Source organism: Neolamprologus multifasciatus, chromosome 12 (assembly GCF_963576455.1).
Source record: "Neolamprologus multifasciatus chromosome 12, fNeoMul1.2, whole genome shotgun sequence".
Classification (NCBI taxonomy): domain Eukaryota; kingdom Metazoa; phylum Chordata; class Actinopteri; order Cichliformes; family Cichlidae; genus Neolamprologus; species Neolamprologus multifasciatus.
Genome location: NC_140450.1, coordinates 34,418,962 through 34,440,541, shown reverse-complemented (window position 1 = coordinate 34,440,541; position 21,580 = coordinate 34,418,962). Strand labels below are relative to the sequence as shown.

Sequence of the window (21,580 nt, the reverse complement as noted above, 5' to 3'; positions counted from 1 at the left end):
TTTCCTTAGAAATGGTCGTTTTAAATGAAGAAAAAAAAAAGAAGCAAGTCTGTGTAGGAAATCAAGAAAAACTCAAACAGGACACAAAAAAGTGGAATGTTTTAAAATAATTTATTAGGAATAAAAGTTAAAAAGTTTTGCTTTCCTCCAAAGGAATAAACACGAGAAAAATGAAAATCAGAAAAGGTTACAGTGTTGACAAGATTGTTATAATGCAGTGAAATCAGCATCAGAGTTTGAAATACCGTGGTAGCTCGCAGCAGACGGAGCGAGCGTATCAAAATGTTTAAAAACCTGGTACTTTGTAGATGGGGAGTGCTTTTTTATTTTATCGTGTCCGGCCAGTGCAAAATCCTAGTAGCTCTGAAAATAAGTGTTTTGGTCTAAAAACAAAAGAAAAGAAATAAGTCACATTGCTACAGTCTGTGACCTCCAGTGGATATGCAGCGATGGATGGCTGTGGGGTGGGTATGACAGGTAAACAAGAGTTAATAAGACCCCACCTTTCTAAAAGGTTCAACCACCCACACTTTTATATCAATGTTAATGTAATAATAATAATAAAAGGGTCAGATTAAAATTTCACATTTGCAGCAGAGGTAACCCCCCCAAAAAAACAAACAAACAAACAAAACATGGCACATTGGAAACCAATGTGAATAAGACCAAATGACACACAAACATCAACTCATCTTGAGGAAATCAGTCAGAACGCAAACTGTGCACGACTGCTCCATCGTAACAGTCCTTCATTTGCCCTCACAATCATCACGTATTTAAAAATCACAGTTAAAACAACAATATGATAAAGTAAGAAGTCGTGTTTTTCCTCTCCCGACAGGAGTGCTTCCGCACCCCTCGTCTCCGAACAGTAGCAAGCGTCGCTCAGTACGCAGCCCCTCGCCCGCTCAAGTAAAACTCTGACGCTGCTCCTCAATGTCGTAAGACTCGCGTGACGCATCATTTATAAACGCCTGGAGAGAAATACAGTAACAGACAGACAAACTGAAATGTTCTCGACCTTCATGTGAAACTATCAGTCAAGATTGATAAAAGAGATCGTACCATTTCGCCAAAACGCTCCCGCCTCCCTGACGCAAATTTTGCAGAACCCTCTCACCCGCTAACCAGCCGTATTTACAAAATTTTACAAAATTGTACACCTCATGAAGGCCTATTACGTAACGGACACTAATGACCTTTGTCGTCTGACCATTATTAGTAACGAGTCATTGTTAAAAAACAAAACAAACAAAAAAAACTACCAAGATATACACTTTGTGACACATTTGAGAAAAAGTATTAATCCCCAATGTTAAAATTCAGTATGAACTAGTGACAAATATACAGCTTTCCAGTACATTTTACATCTCCTGACATTCAAACAGCCATCACCTGGAGATTAAACTCCTCCCATCTCAGAGAGATCAGATTAAAGAGGTCAAAGAAACCAATGAATCACAGCCAAAACAGATCATGAAATAACACAGCCGTCACAAAAACATATCAGAGGAAAAAAACAAAGAAATACAGCATCTGAATGTGTTGCTATTACATGTAGTGATAAACGTTTTTGCTCCTTTTGAGAAGGTTTTTTTTTTTTTCTTTTAAGTCCCCCCCCCCAAAAAAAAAAAATTAAAAATTGTGGTGGAGTTTAGTGTGGTGTCAGTAGGGTCAACTGGATGTAGCTGACACCAGGGCAGGTTGGCTACAGGTTAGGCCACCCCAGCCGGAGACGTGGACTGGACAGAGACAGGCCAGATCAGCTCCAAAGCAGCTTCAACTCCTTCCAGCTCTCAGTCTACAGCTCTGCACTGACACACAAACCGGCGGGATTACTCACAGGTTAGGCAGCACGAAGCACTCGTATGTGTTACACTTAAAGGATGACAGCTAGCAGGAGGACTGACTCACACTCTCAGTGATAGCCGTTAGTGAAGGCCGTGGCAATCAAAGGGCCCTGTGGGAGCAAGCATGCAAGGTCAGTATGATTTCATATAGTTTAAGAGCTACGCTGACTACTTTTGCTATCTTGGGCTAAAGGTGCTAATAAATAGAGTTGGAAATGTACACACACACAAAATAAGCTGTTAAATGAGGGCCAGATTTATTTATTTATTTAAAACACCAAATTGTAGAGTTGCTGAATCTGCTTCTAATGTTTATTCTTGTGATGTTCACTCAACATGTTCATTTAATCACTCAACATTTTAAGAAAAGCACTTATTTGCATTCTTGCAGAGGCAAATAAGATCAGATAATACCACTCCTGCATCTGTCCATTCAACAGGAAGCAATTCCCAGTTAGCTTAGCACAAAGACTAAAACCAGAAACCACCATTGCTAATCAGCATGTCTAAACTATTTTTGATTGCTTCTATGAAAACGGTTTAAAACAACCCTTTTGTATAAAAAGAATAACATTTTTAATGTGAATTGCTGTTTAGAAGCATTGTTTCCAGTCTCAAGCTAAGCTAGCATGGTGATATATACAGCCTTATAGACTGTATACAAAAGACGGAAGCAGCATCCATGATGTCACTCATTAGTACCACTTTTAAGCCTCAAGATGAACCTTTTACCTTACAGCAAAAGCAAAATATACACTAAAGTGACACAGGAGTCGTGCCCTGCTTGCTTTTACTGGGAATGTGGATTTAAGGCACTTGCGCGTTGACTTCAGTAGAACGGGGCCATTTCTTGCTGTGTGGCAACAGTGCTAACCGCTGCGTCACTTATATCAGGATGTAGAGACCATTTTCTCCCTCTTGGATACACAAAACCCAAACAGAATAAGCTAGCATTTGTTATGCGCCCTGCCCGACTCTTCTTGGATCAGCTGGTTGTCGTATTTGTGGGGTCCCAAATGCGTATTACATAAAGGGAATTCGCATTTCTCTCTGGTGGCCAGACTATGCAACCACACAACTCATTTATCAGCCATTATAAATGCAGATACAGATAAATTACAGATACAGTAGCTAATATTGGCCAACAATATTAGCAGATAAATCAGTCAGATGAATCTGTTTTTAGACACGGATGCTACGCCCATCTTCTATATACAGTTTCTGTATTTAATGGACAGACAAGAGTGTGATTTTGACCTTTTACATAATATCTCAGCCTAAATTATTATGATAATTAAAATATTAGAAGACAAACTGTAGGATAATGCAGTGATGTACCAGTGTTTAAGCAAGCGTTGCAGATGCTACCTGCCTTCACCGGGAAATTAGCTTAAATGTGATTTTTTTTTTAAATGAGGATCAACGCACTTGATGTAACAGACAGAAGTTACAGCTTTAGTGATACTAAGGGTCAGACACGACTCAAATCAAAAACTGGAACACATAATTAATGGCAACAGTAACTTACCCCCAGACTATGGCTGAATCCAGTGCTTGGTGCAGGGCTTGCAGCGCTGAGGTAACTGCTGACGGCCGATTCCTGACTGGCTGTTCCATAAAGGTCTGCCATCGGACCTGGGCTGCTTGTACCTAAAAATCCAGCAGAACGAGACGGGGTGGAGCCTGAAAGTAAAAAATAATGACGTCACAATAATAAAGAAAGAAAGAAAGTGTACTTTATTGATCCCCGTGGGGAAATTCCTCTCTGCATTTAACCCATTCACTCAGTGAAGCAGTGGGCAGCCATTGGGCGCCCGGGGAGCAGTGTGTAGGGACGGTACCTTGCTCAGGGGTACCTCAGGGTAACTGTTCAGGGGAATCAAACCCCCGACCTTCCGATCGTGGGGCCACCACTCTACCTACCCTGCCCTAAAATTACCGTCCCTGGGTGGGCTCAAACCACCAACCTTTCGGTTAACAGCCGAACGCGCTAACCGATTGCGCCACAGAGACATCAACCTGTCTAAACTATCGTTTTAGTGCCAAGGTTAAGCGAGCAGAGGTTAGATTAATGAAGAGGACTTAACACAGATTAAAATGTAAATCTTCTAACCTGCAGGGAGAGAAAGTAATTTCTCTGTCTCACACTGGATGAGAAAAATCTCATTTTTAGACACACTAGCAGCACGGTTCATTGATTAGCTTTAACAATCAGGTGATTGCAGCTTTGACTAAAACTTGATAATAATTTGATTAATTTGCTGGTATTTTTTTAAGTTGATGATAAGTGCAGCTGAGGATGGTGAGAATAGTATTTTGACCAGATGATGGATGTTGTGTTTAATGTCATTTGGTACCTCTGACTACTGCCGCTGCTGCCGCAGCTGCCATTGGTCCATATGCCGTGAGAGGAATGGCTAAAAAGGCAGAGAAGAAAAGATTAAGTTAAAACATATGATAGAGCAAATGTTACATGTAAAAGGAAGCTAACAACTTCTATTCTAGGATCATTTAACTTAACCTGAGGAGCCCTTTAAACCAAACACCTACTCCTTCCCCCATTACTGTCAGCAATCAGCCTACAGCTAGAAACCAAAGAGGACCGACAAACACAAACATGCAAACCAAAGAGTGATCATGTGTTGGTGCTATTGTGGGCGTGTAGCAGACTGACAACGTGCTGCTTGTAAAGTCCAGAGGAGGGACTGACTGACCTGTGAGCTCAGGGGGGTGGGGTGAAGTCAGAAGGGGAGTCCTCTCTAAGTGGAACTCTAAAACAGAAACATCAGAGTGCTGTTGAGACACACACCACCACTGCCAGCAAGGACAAACACACATATACACGCACACACGAAGCCAAGGGGAGGGGCAAATCACAGGTGAGAGGAAGTACACGCACAGGACAGGTGCGTGCACTTAAAGGACGGAAAGATGCTTTACAGTCTAAGAAGTGGAGTTAAATGACACAGTCATCCTGCTGAGACAGCAAAACAATAGAGCAAGTTACAGTTTGTCCAGGCTGATCATTTCAAATCATTCAGAAGGAAGCGTCGCATTTTCTTTCACTGGAATCGTTTCCACATCACTAAAGTTCAATGTCATGCTAGCATGCATGCACACACACTCAAGCAAAGCAGATGCAATTCCACTCCCTGATATTTACAAGCAGCCATTTGCACTCACTGTGTTTTATATGCTTCCATGGAAACATGTTTGTATTTGTGACAGTGTGTCTACTGGCTGTTCAACGTGACACTACTCCAGCTACTGACTTCATTCAGTTGACTCACTGACACAACACTCTCATTATTCAATACGTCCTGTGGAGCGTGCGATTTCACACAAACTGGGACCTTTGTGTGAAATTCCCTCCAGCAGAAGGCTGCTGGGAGCAAACTGTGCAAATCAGTTCGGATTATTTACCTGATGTGTCCATTCTTTGTTTTATTAAACATGACCCTGAGCCACAGTCTTAGGCTCCGTCCACTGATACCCGGGTATTTTTGAAAACGCAGATTTTTCTATGCGTTTGCACCTTTCGTCCACACGTAAACGGCGTTTTCGGTCACTGAAAACGGAGATTTCTAAAAACTCCGGCCAGGGTGGATATTTTCTAAAACTCCGTTTTTGCATTTGGACGACAAAAACGGAGAAAACGCAGCGTCAAAGGTGTGCGCCTTTTTGACGTCACACTGTGCGCCACGTTATTGTTTCGGTGAAATGAATTTCTACAATACTGTTACTGTTAATTGTTCTCTCTGCAGTGTTTAAATGCTTACATATACACACACAGTTACTGTCCCTCCACACATACGACTCGGTTCTGCTTCTATGCCCCAGCTTTGTTTACTTTTTCCCACCGAGGCAGTGTTGCCAACTTAGCAACTTTGTCACTATATTTAGCAGTTTTCAGACCCCCTAGCGAGTTTTTTTCTAAACAAAGTCGCTAAAAAAAGACGTGAAAGCGCATATCGCTTTTACTCTCAACAAGCAGCGGGTGCTGTAACGCAGTCAGTTCTTCTTTTACTCTTTTACTCTTATGCTGTTTTGTGGATCAGGTTTAAAACTACTTATAAACACACACACACACACAGTAACTCCACCAGAGTGCCTATTTCGGGTCACTTTTGCCGGTCCAAGCCCGGGTAAAGGAGCAGGGTTGGAATTGTGACATTAAAAAAACAATAATTGCTAAAATAAATTTAATTTGTAGTTCTAAATAAATTCTAAATGCATTTAGGACGTTTTTTACTCACTTTATGTCTCGTCCACGATGTTATTTCTCTCTCCAGCAGCGTAGGTTACAATTATATTAGCATGACCAATTATGCAAATTAGGCGATGACGTCATTTAGCGACTTCTAGCGACTTTTAGGACAACCAATAGCGATTTTCCTTACTGAGGAGTTGGCAACACTGCACCGAGGCTTCTAGACTTCTGATTGGCCAACATTTCTGCACGGTTAGGAATATAGCGCCACCTGCTGCTTTGGCATGTTCCTCGCAGCGTTTTCCTTCATTTCTGCCTTTACGTGTGGATACATTTCAAAAATACCCGTGTACGTGTGGACGTAGCCAAGAGTCGTTTTAGTGGGCACCAGGCACTTCCAAAGGATGAACATCGACTAAAGACGGCTGTATCTTTATTCCCAGAAATAGGATTTTTTTTAAAAATAGTCCTTAGGGTACAAGGAGCATAAAGTATATTGTGATTACCAGGAAACTGGTAGGTGTATCCAGGAGTGATGCCAGCATAGCTCCGACTGGTGTAGGTGGCAGTCTGAAAGCCTGGATAACCTGTGGGAAGAAAACTGGCGTTAATATGCGAACTGAGGTGTACATGGGACGTATCCCGAGTGAGGACAATTACACATGTGGTGAAATACTGAAGATGAAATAGTTAAACAGGAATGCATGCGTGTGTTGTTTTGCCGCCCCCTAACAGTGAAGCTTTGTACAATCCGTGACATGCAGGTGTGTGATATCCTACACCTGTGATCTGGATTTCCTCGCAAGGACGGGACTGGGCGGATTTCTGTCATTGTCTTCACTTACACTCTCAGCGGTGCTCATTACTCAGGGAATTTCTTTGTAATGCAACCTGACACCTGAAGAACTCACCTCAGGAGAACATTCAGGGGAATAACAACAATGTTACCCAGCGTTAGCGCAACAGGATAACAAAAGTAATGTAAACATTTTTTTTAAATCCACACCTCAGAGAAAGAATTTGCCACCAAATCCTTTCTATGCACTGGATGATTAAAGAAGTGAAACTGAAGGAAGTAGTTCTCAGATTGAACAGCAGGTGGTAGCACCAGCGTGGTTGTCAGTACAAGGGTAAAGGGTGTATTGTACAGGATAATGTTCACAGTAATGGAGGTTTGAGACCTTCTTTTTTCTTTCAAAGGGCCATTTCACTCATTTTACAACCCAAGGATCGACTGGAAAAACCACTGGAAAATATTGTGTTTAGCTGCGTGAGGATCCACCCCGGCTGGTGAAGTTACAGGGATGCTGGCTTTAGTTCCACTCCACAAAAACGTGACTACAGGTGCTACAAATCGGAGGAAACCGTTTTTAAAAAGGTGCTATTTGGTTGCATAAATGTAAGTGTATTTCAGCCACGTTACTGCTCTCCTTTACTGTACCGCCTGTGACTTTCTAAACTGTACACAAGTGTGGTATTCAAGCTTTAATATGTAAAGTTAACACATGTATTAAAGCGTCACAGCTTTTACGAGCTGCTCAGGGGAGAGTTACAAGCTGCAGCGAGCAGCCGGCTGCAGTGGTCAGCCTCCTCCCGGCGAGGCGCCGCGTGACCTTTGAGGAAGCTGGGCCTTTAATGCTGGAGCAGTTACCGTTTGGTTCATGTGCACCGCCGCATCCTTCCTGTCCCGATCGATGCCAACTTACCCAGCATACCGATGCCCAGCATGAAGGCGTCCATCCCATACGGCATCACCCGAGAGCGCCCCCTGGCCGAGCCGGTGGGGGACATCACCTCCTTGGGCTGCGCTTTCTTGCACTCCACCTGTTTTCCAGAAGAGAGGAGAACGATCGCACCTCAGTTTCTATGTTGCGCTGATGCAAGAGTGGCAAATCGAGCCCTCGTACCATTTTATTGTTGATCTCGTGGAAGTGGATCTCGCACACTTTCTCCACCACGTCTTCATTCTCAAATGTTACAAAGCCGAATCCTGTAAAAAAACAATAGATCATAATAATTCACACAACACGCTGGAACTAGACAATAGGCCTTTCTCTACAGTAGTACAGCTAAATAGTGTGGAGTAATTAGTGGTGTAATAGCCGCTTTGCCCCCCTCCTTCTTTCAATGCTCCTTTTTCTGCACTCATCCTTCCCTCCCTCCCTCCCTTCCTGGCCAGAAGGCCCAGGCAAAGCTGGTAGGCTGTCATAATCGATCAATCCCAGGGTGGGGAGGAGGTGCTTAAGGAGGCTTTATCCTGATCCCGATTAACGGACTGGCTAATTAGACTAGCCCCGTTCGCCTCCTTGCAGCTCAGCCCACAGGAAGGAGGACGATGGGGGGTGTGGAGGGATTGGATCAATAGACAACCAGAAACGGGTGGGGGAACAGTAGAGGGAAAAAAAAAAAAAAACGAGGAAGAGTTGAGGAAAGGCGGGGTCAGTCCATCTCACCTCTGTGTCTGTTGGTGGTCTTGTCGAACATGAGCATGGCATCGTCGACCTGAGGGAGACAAACAACCGTTTTTTACTCAGAGCTCGCTCTCTCTCGCTCGCTTTCCCTCTCTCACCACGCGGCATATTGCCTGACCTCAGCCCTTCTCAAGTTCTGCAGGGAGGCTCAGCAACAGATGGACAGAAAGCGGGAGGAGGGGAGGGGGGAGGCAGAGGGAGGGCTGCAGACGAGCGACAGGTTACAAAGAGGAGGCCGAGGGGGCAAAAGCAGGAGGATATGTTGAAAAACTCCACAACGAGCTCGCGTACATAACGGGCGATACGAAAAGTTGGAAGCTGCGTTAGCTCCTTCTTACAGAGCGCTAATAAACCACCCACCCACCCTCTGACCCCCTCCAGTTTGCTATAACCATGGCAACTGTACAAAAAGTCCTTATAAGAAAAAAAGGAAAGTTCAAGCCCAACATCAAATATGCTTTATGAATGATGGGAGAGTGCCAACGACACAAAGAGGCCTGCAAAGAGAGAAACACTGACACACACACACACGAGAAAAAGTAGCGAGTCACAAGCAGAAAGGTGAATCCGTCGGGCAGGTGGCGACTCGATGAGAGGGGAGAGCTGATAGCGAGAGGAATAGCGACAGGTGGAGATGTGGTGAAAGAGAGCACAGAGAGTCCTGTAAGAGGGAGAAAGGGGGGAAAAAGAGTGGGTCAAAGTGGAAAGGGAGGAAAAAGAGGAGACAAAGGGAGAGGGAGAGGGAGAACAAAGAGGCCTGGAGGCTTTGTTTGTTGGCACAGTCAGCCATAATTCCTCCTCCTCTTCTCCCTTTGACCTCTCCCTCTGGCCCGGCCTCCCTTTATAGAGCAAAGACACAGGTGTCTGTTCGACACACACACACACACACACACACACACACACACACACACACACACAGCTTCTTTTGTCAAAGTTGACCTACTCTTTAGCTCAGTCTCTGCTTTTATTTCTCTCGCTCTCTTCTGACGTGTTTACACTTCAGAGCTGCACAAAAACATTTGGTAAGTAAATCTGTGCTCTCGGTCTATAATAAGTTTACTGGAGACAGTCCACAGTCATTTGTCATAGTGACATTGGAGTGTCAGTCCTTGCCCAGTGTCTGTGTATGTGCGCGCGTGTGCGTGAGAACCCACAAGGGCAATTTGCCTACAGAAAGGTCAAAGGTGAGCGAGGAGTGTCAGTGTGCCTCTCAAGTCACTGCTTACTTCCAGCCTGACATTTACTCACTGCCTACACGTCTCCATCTCTGCACCAAAAAAAAAACAGCCTTTATTCTGGACGCCAGTGGGAGAAACGGCCCAAAGTTACTACAAAGTCAAGCAGAGGAAAAGGGTCGGCGTGCAGATCGATGATCAGACTGAAGCGAACAGAAACCCGACGTGGGCTCAAACCGCACGTCGGCCTTTGAGATGCTATAAAAAAGATCAAAACAATATTTAACGGGAACAGAATTAACTGCACAATATTTCAAACACTGAGCATTTTCAGAGTACTGCCAAACAATATTCCCCCTCATCCTTCCCCCCCCCACCTCTCATCTTCCCTGTTATCCCCTGCCCATCCCTCTCCGCGCTCCTTTGTCCTCACCAGGACGGGACACAAAAGGTCCAGTGAGGCAGTCTAATCAGGAACTTCCATGGATGGCTGAAGCCTACATTTCACCGTCCATCCCTGGATATATCTCTCGGCAAAAATTCATCTAGACGCTATGATTGAGGAGGGAGCAACAGAGGAACTCGAGGCCAAACCTTTCGGCGCTGGAAACGAAGCAGCGCGCGGTCAGAAACGCGGCGCCTCAGACCGAGTCTTTGCATCTTTGCTTTTAAAACATTTTAAAGGGACTGAAATGTGCAGGACGAAAAAGTCTGAATGATAACTTTGCACAAGATCGACCGAAAAACTGAAAGAACTGAGTGTGAATGTAAACCGCACGCATTACATGCGGTCAGTTTCATATCAGAACACGCTGGATTGTAATTAATCCAGAAACCACCAGTATGCAGATAACTTCAGAACAAAGTAGCAAAATATTTGCCCAGCTTTATACAACAGTATAATGGTCCCCCCCACCACCACCACCACCACCACCACCACCACCGATCAGCACTCACACATACCCCATTTTGACCCAGTTCCCTCTCTTACCCCTCTGCAAACCTCCCTCAGTAAGGCCCTCCCTCCCTTGACGATGCCTTTGTCAGCCCTATTTTTCGGCCCCCGCGCCTTTCAGAATCTTGCAAAACACAAAACATCTTTAAATAAAGATTAAAAGTTTTCAAACCTAATTTTTAAAAACACCGACGTAAGAAACTAAAAGAAGAGAAACGAAGGAAGTTTACAAGCTTTTTTACAACGACTCAACTTCTATTTATTGCTCCCAAACTCGTGAGTTGGACCCCCCCCTACTCTCCACAACCAACACACTTATGCTAACCCCGCCTCATCCCTCCTCCCGCAGAACAAAACCCCCTTACCCGCAGAATTACTTGGGGACAATGGACGAGCCGGGTCACCACGGTAACGGGCCAGGAGGGGGTTGTGGGTAGGAGCAGCTGTTACATCAGATTAATTCAGATTCTGATAATCCCTCCTCCTTCCTCTCCATCACCACACACTCACTACAAAACTTTTCTCCCCCTTCCTCACACAACCTCCCCCCCCCACCCCTCGCTCCGTCTTCCAGTCCCCCTAAACTTCGCCTGCTGCTCCCAGAGCCTCCTAGCCTCGTTATTTTTTTCTGTCCTTTTTTTCCTCGCCCTCCTCCCCAGTAACTCCTTCACTCCCAGTCAAGTCGCTGTGAATCTGAACCTGCCGAGCTCGTGGGGATGTGCTACTACGGCTTTTCTGAGCTGCTGATTTGTTTCTGCGCCGGCAAACTTATGCAAGTCCGTAATGACCGGCTGGTTTCTTTCCAAACCGCGCGGACCCGCCACTCACCTTCCCAAACTGGTCGAAGTACTGCTTGACGTCCTCGATAGTCGTGTTCACCGACAGGCCTCCCACAAAGATTTTCTTGGTTCGAGTGACCAACTGGACAAAAGAAGGAGGAAAGAAAGGGCAGCACTCATGAACCAGCTTCATTAGAAATGCACATGGAGTTCAGTGAGAAGCACATTTGATTATAAAGCTGTGTCACTAAATGCTAGAATTATCATCCACACGTTTTCTTTGGGTCGTTTAAGTACACAATACAAACTGCTGCCACATGTGAAAGTGTCTGACTGTTACGAGCCGTAATGACACTAAACAAGAATGCAACTCTCTGTTTTAAAGGCTGCGAATGACTGGATGTCCTCAAGCTGTGAAGATTTAAAAACAAAACAATAAAAAGCTCTAATTTTAAAAGATTCGCATGCTAAAGATTCGGCTTCTCGTGTGTTATTCGCTGACCAGCAATTCCCAAAATCTTTTAATAAAAAGCAGGACTTCCTGCGCTCCTCCAATCGTGTGCACAGGAAGCACCGGACACCTGTTATTATTTATTTGGGCTTTTTCGTTTCACTTCCTCGCAGTTTGTCTGATGCCAGTGAGCGAAGTGAGCGATTGATGCTGTACGACGGATTGCTGGCTTTCCTTTAGTGAAGATATAAAATTTATTCTTAGCAGTCAGTGAGAGAAAACCAAAAGAATAAACAGGTTTGTTCGATTTCTGTAACAATAACACTACAAATGACTCACTAAAATACAAATATGGGCAGTGTTGTTGCTGTTTTTAATCTGTCCCAGCAGTCCAAAAGGAAAACCACTTTTTTTTTACTAAACTGAGTCAAACATTCAGACCGGAGAGATTGGACGCATCAAATTTTGGGTCCTTTTTTTTTTTAAAAGACCTAAAACAACTAATTGATCGCCAGAATTCGACTCATTTTATTTACTTCGACTAACTGATTAATTAGACTAATCATTCGAACAGCGCTGGACACCAACTTAAGTCAGGGTGGGACTTTGGAGTACGACAGTAAATGCAAATGTTTAAAAAGAAAAAGATCAGTAAAACTGAAATTCCTGCTATTTGTCAAAGCACAGCTACAAAAGGAATACAGCTGTTTTGTTCATTATTATAAGGCTCCGCTTGGCTCTGATTTTACTTTCTTTCTTTGTGGCATCAACCCTGTAAACCTATTTCTCCACTATCCTCCTGTGCTGTTGTTCTTAATTGAAAAGTTACGCACATCATTGCTTTGAAATGTAACGCCGACATTCAGGTGAAGGTCTAAAAGGTTTTGTCGACCTGCGCTCACGTCAGCATTACGAGGCACTGTCCCAGATACGTGACAGAAAACGCTCGCAAGCGCGAGGAGGCCGCTCGACTCACCTTGGGCTGGGCTCTGCGAGGAAACGCGACCTTTGGATCGATCTAAAAGAAAGGATATAGAGAAAAGAGGACGTGTTTAGTGATGCGCTGCTGTAACCCGCCGCCTTCCCCTGGCGTATTCTGATATCAGACCCTCATCTTTCATTCTTTAGCAAGTCAGCAGAGAAGGTACAACACATCCAGGTTATCCTGTCACGCCTAGCGCACATGTTCGCTAATACCACACAACACTGATGTCTAAAAAAAACCTGGTTTTCACATCAAACTCGGGCCTCGCTGTGCTAGAAAACGTGACGACACCACGACGAAAAATCTACAGATTTCTCTTTAAATCAGAAACCCGAATGCAGACTTCGGCCACTCAAGTGTCGAGTCTTCCAGGTGTGCGATGCCAGTGTGTGTGTTTACGTGTCAACACTGATGTAGTGATTGCTTCTTATTTTGGCCACACCTCCAGCACGATCGAGTGTGTAATAATCTGTACCAGACTCCAGCGAGCGTCTCTTAATAAATTACTTACAAATTGTTGATCATTTTCCATCAACCAAGACAAAACGGGAAAAACTCTGCCTGAAAAGGCCGACAGAATCGAAGCGAGTGCGTGCTCTACATTCTTCTGCTTAAGCCACACATTGTCAGTGCGTGTGCAGCGTGTGCGAGGGTGTGTTACTCGTTTGTGTTTTTTTATTTTGCATGGATTTGCCTGTGTGGTGCATGCACGTGCATCTCCGGCTTGATCGATCGTGGAAATTTCCGTGCGTGTGCGCGCGCAGGTGGAATGCCTGGGAATGTCCGGCGAACCCCAGGCCTCTCTCGTCACCACCATGTGACATGTGATCTCCTGGAATCTCACACGGACACCACAATCACAAACGCACCTCACCTCGGCGAGGAAGGAGAGCCGGAGACGGAGGTCAAGCGTGTCAGAAAGACAGCGGGAGAAAACGAGGAAGGAGAGGAAGACAAAGAGCCGTCAATCACATCGCGCTGACAGCGGACACACCAAGTCCGTTCGTTTTCGGCCTGCTTGTGACGCAAGCGATGACAACAATAGAAACCATTGGACCTGTGTGATGTTTAGGTGGTCTGCCCTGCAGTCCGTCATCTTTACTTCCTTTAGCTGAGTAACTCATTTCAGATTAATACAACCCCAAAAAACCAACAACAACAACACAAAAACCCAAACTGACGTGGACTAACCCCCCTGAATGTCACCAAGGTTAAGATTGGAGAGAGAGCCAAACCACACCATGAAGATGCATTCATAGACAGGCTGTAAAATTGGAATTTGAGACCTCTATATTAGTCTATACGGTCTAATAGAGCTAGAGAACAACTAGACTACGCCACACTGTACTGCTGTTACACTAACAGATGGTGAGACAGTACAGCGCTAAGATTAGTCCGTAACCATGAGAGGGTAGAGTTGAACTACAGTAGAGAGCTACAGCCTCTATGGTAAACCGTGTGCATTTACCAGAGTTTTCTAATGAGAGTCGACATCACCAACGCAAGTTTCTGTCTCTTATTTATTTATTTCACTTTCTTTCTAGAGAGCAGAGTGAGAAGACTATAGGCTAACACTGGAGGATCAGATGCAGAGTCTACTGTTTAGTTTCTATGGTGGCTAGACTACTCTGATAGTCACCTCCGGTCACCAACCCTCCCGATGTCCAAAACTCCTGTGTACATTCAAACAAACAAGACACACACACACACACAAACACACAAAATCAAACACATGGCAGCACACGGCACATCCGTGGTGAGGAAATTGTGAACATTAAGCACATGAAGTGGCCGTGTTTATCGGACTCGTCGCGTTACGTCAGGTGTGTGTGACACAGGAGACCAGCTTTGCTTTCACCTGCTGAACGTTTCTACTTAAAAACTGACCTTTACTGGGAAATTCCCAATGCACATAAATACTGACTGGACTTTTATGAGGCCGGGGCATCTTCTTCTCAATGATTAACGACTCTAAACAAATTTGTTTTGTTGGGTTTTTTGGGTGGGGGACGGCTTTAATTTAAAAAACATTCACTCGTGAGATTTTTATATTTAAAACAAACAAACAAACATAAACATATGGGACAGAAATACCATGAATACATGTGAGGCCTCAGAGGTGTCGTTTAGAGAGGAGTCTAACCTCACCGGACTCAAGGTAACAGGGAAGAGGCTGAACGTAATTCCAAGAGAGGTTTATGAAATCAGGGTAATCCCCTTTGACCGGCTACATCCCAGCTATGCAACAGTTGGCCGAGTGTGCTGCCTGTCACAGCCGGAGCTGGGAACGCACTGAAAGCAACGCACCGATTGGGCCGCGCTCAACATCTCAGAGGAACAACTCAAGCTTGTTGACTCCAATCCTATTAGTTAGGAGAGCCGCAGTAATCACAGACAGGGTTATCCTGCCCCCACCACCACCTCAGTCTTTCCACTCATCTCAGTATGGAAATGGTTAAGCAGGGGGGGGGGGGGGGGAGTAGGATAACCCCTAATGCAACTCTAACTAAAAGGCTGTGTGACTTTGTTGTAAAACTCTCCACAGTTGCACCTTGGAGCTGCAGCTGAATGGACACTTTGTCCCACAAAAGGTGTCTTTTGCTTCGGCCGTCGCTAACTTTACAGACAGTGGGAAGCCGGGAGGACACCCAGAGGGGCAGCTAGCAGAGCAGCGGTTGCATAAATCACAGTAAGGCCTGCTGCAGCACACTGGTCCAAACCGGACAGCATCTGTCCTTCAAACACAATAAGTACCAATAAATTCCTCTGCAGCGCTGTATTCGCTCCTCGGCCTCGCGGCCGAGCAAAGCTGCGTTAATTCCAGCGCTGGAGCGGTTCAGTCGGTCACAGCATGGCACATTCTTTCTGTTGCCACTGGAGAACTTTTCTCTCTCCCCTCTCTAACAGGATAACCTGTCTGCATGAGAGAGGGGGGCAGGGTGAGCAGCGGTCTAAAAGGGCTACTCTACTCACCATCCAACCCCTGTGGCTGATCACTGAGCCCTTTCCACACCACACACACAGGCTGCCACGGCACCCCTACCAAAACACCACCGACACCCAAGTGCCAGCCACAAGGGGCCCTTCCACGGCCCGCGAGGCTGCGCTGATGCACGAGCTGCGGTGGAGTGGGGGGGTGTCAAATTAAAGACAAGGAATCATTATCGGTGGAGCCAGCGATGAATTAATTTAATAAGTTGCTTATCTGGAGGATAAACCGTCGGTGTCGTGACCTCTTCTCTCTGCGACTGTTTGCGCAGTCTTGATTTCTGGTATCCAAGAAATGATTGTAAATGATGTGCATTGTTATCTTCTTTCTTTTGTGACAGAGCCATTCTTCAACTGTGAAGAAAGGGGGGGGGGGTCACTATGGAAACAAACCCCATGGTGAGTTAGTGGCGTCCAACCATGATGGTGCTACTTGTCATAGCTGTCGTGCCTGCAAGTGACACTATAGCAGTCGGGCACTTGGGAAACCAACAAACTATGAAGAGCTGAATTCAGCTTAACTTCTGTATCAAACACCCCAACGCGCTCCTCCGAAAATGTCACAATAACAGAAACGTCTTATTTCTGTAACTTTCTACAGCGATCAACCATTTTTCCCCCCCTTCTTCATCTTCTCCTCCTCCATTTCCTTCTGCAACACCTCCACTTATCTCCCGGAGAAGGTGAATCGTGCAGAGCACAAAAGAGGGGAAGGAAGAAATAGGCTTCCCTCATTTCAATACAGTCAGTAACCCGCAGCCATTACCACTCCCACTGAGGAGAGAGGCGGGGGCAGCGGTCCCTATGGCGACCAACGGGCCACATTGTTCCCAGGCCAGCCCACATTCATTACTGACAAAGACACGCACACACACACACACACTCACTCTGCAACACAGGCGATTAATACATTTGAAGTTAGAATTCACACAGGTGAAAAAGGCCTGAATGTGCGACTTTCTCCAGGCTACAGTCAGTTTTTCCGTGATCAACAGGAAGCTCACGGGAGTCTGATTGTTGCCGCGTTCACACCTTGATGGTTTCAGGTTGCATTTTCTCGTTTCATTGAGAAAGTTTTTTTCGGGGTCAATTCGACCCCTTGGGGGCAGGAGGAGAAGAAGGGGGGGGGGGGGGGGGGGGGGAACCAACAGCAGAAAGGAAAGTCTTGCTTTCCTCTTCCTAGAGGCCAAATCAAAGATTGGCAGTGAATTCAACCCTGTCCAGTCCCCCCCTTGTTTCTATGGAAATTGACACTGGGTAACATTTTGCCTGTTTGTCTAAAGAGAGCGAGAGAGAGGAGAGAAAGAGCACTTTTTCCCCCCTCCCTCCCATGTGTCTCCGCTAACATCTTTGAGATGAACAGGTTCACGTGTGGCGGCGGGCAGACTCGAGCGACACCAACACGGTGGAACGGTCGTAAACACACCAAAAACGGAGCAATGTTACACCTCTGTAGCGGATTATTGGAAAATCCACTAATCAAACAGTGAGCGATGGGATTATCCGGTGGTGGGAAGTAAATACAGAGAACTCACTGTTTTGGAGTCCAACTCGTGCCTGGTTTGAGCCAAAACTTTATCCACGCCAGCCTGATCGACAAAGGTGACGAATCCGAACCCTCTGTGGGCATCGGGGTGGGGGGAGGTGGGGAGTGAGGGAGAGAGAGAGAGGGAAGGCATTACTGACACATGTTGATATGACACATTACGAGAAAATCGCAGAAATTCGGACAAACTTCCGAACTCCGGGAACAGCTCCCTCACCTCGAGCGCTTAGTAACTGGATCTCGCATCACCATACACTCCTTCACCTCGCCATACTTGCAGAAGTACTCCTTCAGACCCTCTGGGAATCAAACGAGGCAGGATAGACACAGGAAACAAGTGGTCAACAAGCAATAAGTACTAGAATAACAAAAAGTTAACCAAAGGGGGTGGGATTTGGGGAGGGGGGGTGATTTGCCTGCTGAGATTTGTTTCGTCAAACTTCCTGCTTTTTTAGATTAAAAGTGACAAAACATAAGTGTTCACGTGTCAAAAGAAAATTCAAATTGCAAATCATTTCCAATCTCAAGAATTTAACACCGCCCCACCAGCCCTTTAATGAGCTTAAAGAATCCACTGTGGTATATGTGAATGGGGGCATTCATTCTGAGCGTGTTTGCCACTTAAAAACTAAAGAAAACAGAGAGACAACAAATAAAAACAAACTGAGTTCATCCCAACAGACACCGTAACAAACAGCTTTTCCAATAAGTTTGGCTCCCTGTGATCCACGCCAGGATTTGTAACGACATGGTGGCATTTCAGGAGAGCTAGTGTTGGAGGAAAAAAAAGATTTACCTTGTGTCGTTTGCCAGCTGAGTCCACCTATGAACATTTTGCTGCGGAAAAACACAGAAAATATTTCTATTTAGGCGACACAGTCATCGTTTCTTTTTTTAAACCTCCGGTGAAATTAAGAAATGACAAAGTTGAGACCTGGAAAGTTTAACCGTGGAGCTTTTTTTTTTTTTCTTTTAAAAAAGGTGGATGTTCAGGGAGAATCACCTCTGATTTTACACGAGAGCTGTGCGTGTGCGTGGAAGTCCTCTCGCGGGAGAGCAGGTTTGTTTCAGAGGTGTGCGTATGTGTGATCAGAGGTGCGAAAGAAAGTTTAAAAAACAAAGTTTTCTTCCATTACCAGGGGTCATGCGGGGAGTCCGCGGTGGACAGGCTGCTCTGGCTCCCTTCCGTCTCCATTCCGTGTCCTCGCGCCGTGTGTGAGTGGGTGCTCTGTGTGTGTGTCCGGGCCGAGCCGTGCGGGAAAACAGGCGGAGAGTGAGAGGAGCTGGGCGGGTTTGGCCCGGGGTGACAGAGAGGGGAGCGGGCCAGATGCAGGCTGGGACAGACTCCTCCTCCCCCCCTCCAGTCAGTCCTCGCTGTTGCCTCTCACTCACGCTCTCTCTCTCTCATCCCACCACCGAGACACGCGGCTACGGAGTCAAAGCTGCTGCCATCGCTACCACCGCTTCCGGGAATGCCTTTAAAAATAAAAGCATTGGCTGGGTAGCACCTGTACAGTTTTTACCGAGAAAAGTGTTTAGGTCTTTAAAAAACAAAACAAACAAACAAACAAAAACATACGGATTGAAAGAAAGAAAGAAAAAAATCAAACAAGCATGCCTTTTTCTTCCTGCGCTAAAATAAGCTGATTTCAGTTTTTACGCAGGGAGGAGAGAAATGGTGCAGTGGTCTACAGCTTTTGAGGAGGGGATATGTCGACATTACCTTTATTTATTTTTTATTGCATGAAAGAACAAGAGTGTGATGATAGAATGCAAACTGTGTTCAGGACAGAAACAACTGCATTATCCTGCTAAAACAACATCAGACGGTATAGATAGCATGCTAACTCAAAGCTAGCCAAGAAGTAAGTGGAAGTAGTTCAAACTATTTGTCAAGAGCTACAAATTCTTAACCTTGCACACATTTACTCTACTGTGTAGCTACAACCATAGATAGCACATTTAAGGTTTCTGAATCCCTCATAAGTCCCACAGTAAGTAAGTAAAATGTATTTATTAAGCGCTTTTCACAGACAAACAGTCACAAAGCGCTGCACACAAATATTAAAATAAACAATACAATCAATAGACATTATAAACAATGTAAAAGATCAAATGTAAATAATGTAAAAATATAAAATATGTAGATCAACAAAAGGCTCGTTTGAACAGAAAAGTTTTTAACTGCTTTTTAAAAGAATCCACAGAGTCAAGCAAACGTAATTGTGGTAAACTGTTCCACAGCCTTGGTGCAACAGACTGAAAGGCTCTGTCCGCTTTTGTCTTCAGTCGTGTACGGGAACCAACAGACTCTGAGTCTGTGAGCGGAGATGACGAGCAGCAGTGTCATTTATAAAAAGCTTAGATAAATAATCTGGAGCCATTTAGTGCTCTGTATGTTAAAACAAGAATTTTAAAGCGAATTCTAAACTCTATTGGGAGCCAATGTAAAGAATATAAGAGTGAGGGAGCAATGTGAACATGTTAGTAGTCTGGCTGCTGCGTTTTGTATTGCCTGGAGGCGAGAGAGAGGATTTATCCAAACTAGTAAGCAGGGAATCACAGTAATCTAAGCGTGATGACACAAATGCATGAATGAGTTTTTCCATTTCAGCTGAAGAAACCATATGTCGCAGTTTAGATATGTTTCTTAAATGATAGAAACAGGACAAAGATTTTACATGAGAGTCAAGGCCCAGAGAAGAGTCAAATATTATTCCAAGATTTCGAATATTTGACTTGACAGATGGACCTGACTAATTTAAGACTGTAGCTCAGGAGGAGCTATGATCATGGTCTCCGTCTTGTTAGTATTTAGAACGAGGTAGTTGCTTGAAAGCCAATCAGAAACCTCGGTTAAGCACTGGACTAGGGTGGACAGCCTATCCTGGTGATGAGGCTTAAAGGACATATGGAGCTGAATGTCATCAGCATAAAAATGATAAGACAGGTCGCTAAAAGATTGAATGATACCAGCTAAAGGAAGCATATAAAAAGAAAATAATAATGGACCTAAAACTGAACCCTGTGGGACCCCACCTGTCAGTCCTAACAGAAAAGGTCCTGTCTGATAAATAGGAAGAAAACCAGTCTAGGGCAGAGCCAAAACCTTGAGCCTGTTAAGTAGGATTTTGTGGTCGATGGTGTCAAAGGCAGCGCTAAGATCAAGCAAAATGATCACAGAATAATTCCCTGCATCAGATGCCATTAACAGATCATTATAGACTATTATATTATATTATAAGTCCCATAGTTAAGTTAATTAGCAGTCATTTAAACAGCAAAAAATAGTTAATTTGGTTCATTTCTCTCATTACACTGTATCATACTACACTGCATTCAAAATGATAGAACACGTTTGGTTTACACTGTTTTGACTCTAATTTATAGAAGTTGCATGAATAATTAATCATTTTTCCATCCATCCATCTTCTTCCGCTTATCCGGGGCCGGGTCCCGGGGGCAGCAGCCCAAGGAGAGAAGCCCAGACCTCCCTCTCCCCAGCCACCTCCTCCAGCTTGTCTGGGGGAACAACAAGGAGTTCCAAGGCCAGCCGAGAGTTATAATCTCTCCAGCGTGTCCTGGACTGATTGTTCATTTTTTCCCTAGCTTTTTGAGTTATTTGTCAGCTAGTACAGTCCTTGCTGGTCTGAGCAAAGAGGAGGCACACGGTGGAAATGGTTGAAATGCAAAGGCCACCCACATGGACTGAACCATCTGCTGTAACGGCATGAAGTTCTCATTACCTCCACCAAAGAGGTTAGCATTTGCATGCATGCGTATCATTCTGTCTGAAACAGGATAGCTTGAAAAGTTTGGAATGATTTCTGATAAAAAATTGTAGGGATCTAGAGTCAGGTCATGTTAACAATTTATTCAAATTTAGTGTTCAAGGCCAACTCAAAGCTGACAAAAAGCCTCATAACTTCCCGTGTGTACTGTCAACATATAGAAAGTACTGCACAAAGATTTAAAATATCATGTTACATTTGACTTCTGACCTCTCCTTCAAAGTGATAATAATGCTGTGTACAGGTATTTAAAACAGTTTCTTACTGCCTTTGTTTGTATTGACAACAAATAGAGAATGATATATGGGGATTGTAAATATCATGTTATTTTATCTTGTTGTGTACATGACAGTAACATATTTTATATATTATAATAATT

At 44.7% G+C, this 21,580-nt stretch overlaps 1 protein-coding gene and 1 non-coding gene across 4 annotated transcripts; both read right to left on the bottom strand.

The window, feature by feature from the left end:
* Positions 1–92: 92 nt before the first annotated feature.
* Positions 93–18,793, bottom strand: msi1b (musashi RNA binding protein 1b). Of its 3 annotated transcripts, none has more exons than XM_085179368.1 (15): positions 18,547–18,793; positions 18,207–18,247; positions 17,628–17,709; positions 17,400–17,484; positions 12,868–12,909; positions 11,490–11,582; positions 8,514–8,562; positions 7,968–8,050; positions 7,767–7,884; positions 6,567–6,647; positions 4,565–4,621; positions 4,208–4,267; positions 3,379–3,533; positions 1,915–1,960; positions 93–1,809 (listed from the first exon to the last, which is right to left on the bottom strand). In XM_085179368.1, the coding sequence occupies exons 1-14, from the start codon at positions 18,603–18,605 to the stop codon at positions 1,919–1,921; spliced, it is 1,047 nt and encodes a 348-aa protein (XP_085035494.1). In that variant the 5' UTR covers positions 18,606–18,793; the 3' UTR covers positions 93–1,809; positions 1,915–1,918. The 3 variants fall into 3 exon arrangements, with proteins under 3 accessions (XP_085035494.1, XP_085035496.1, XP_085035495.1); XM_085179370.1 differs by having other exon boundaries at positions 93–1,814; positions 18,547–18,773; XM_085179369.1 differs by lacking the exon at positions 4,565–4,621 and having other exon boundaries at positions 93–1,814.
* On the bottom strand, positions 3,790–3,863 carry trnan-guu (transfer RNA asparagine (anticodon GUU)). The gene has a single exon. It is a non-coding gene; the product is annotated as a tRNA-Asn (tRNA).
* Positions 18,794–21,580: the final 2,787 nt, after the last annotated feature.

Coding starts and splice junctions, on each gene's coding strand:
- msi1b (XM_085179368.1), bottom strand. CDS start 18,605: ATGGAGACGGAAGGGAGCCAGAGCAGCCTGTCCACCGCGGACTCCCCG. Junction 17,710..18,206: donor CAGCTGGCAAACGACACAAG/GTAAATCTTTTT, acceptor TTTGATTCCCAG/AGGGTCTGAAGGAGTACTTC. Junction 12,910..17,399: donor ACGAGTTGGACTCCAAAACA/GTGAGTTCTCTG, acceptor CCTTTCTTTTAG/ATCGATCCAAAGGTCGCGTT.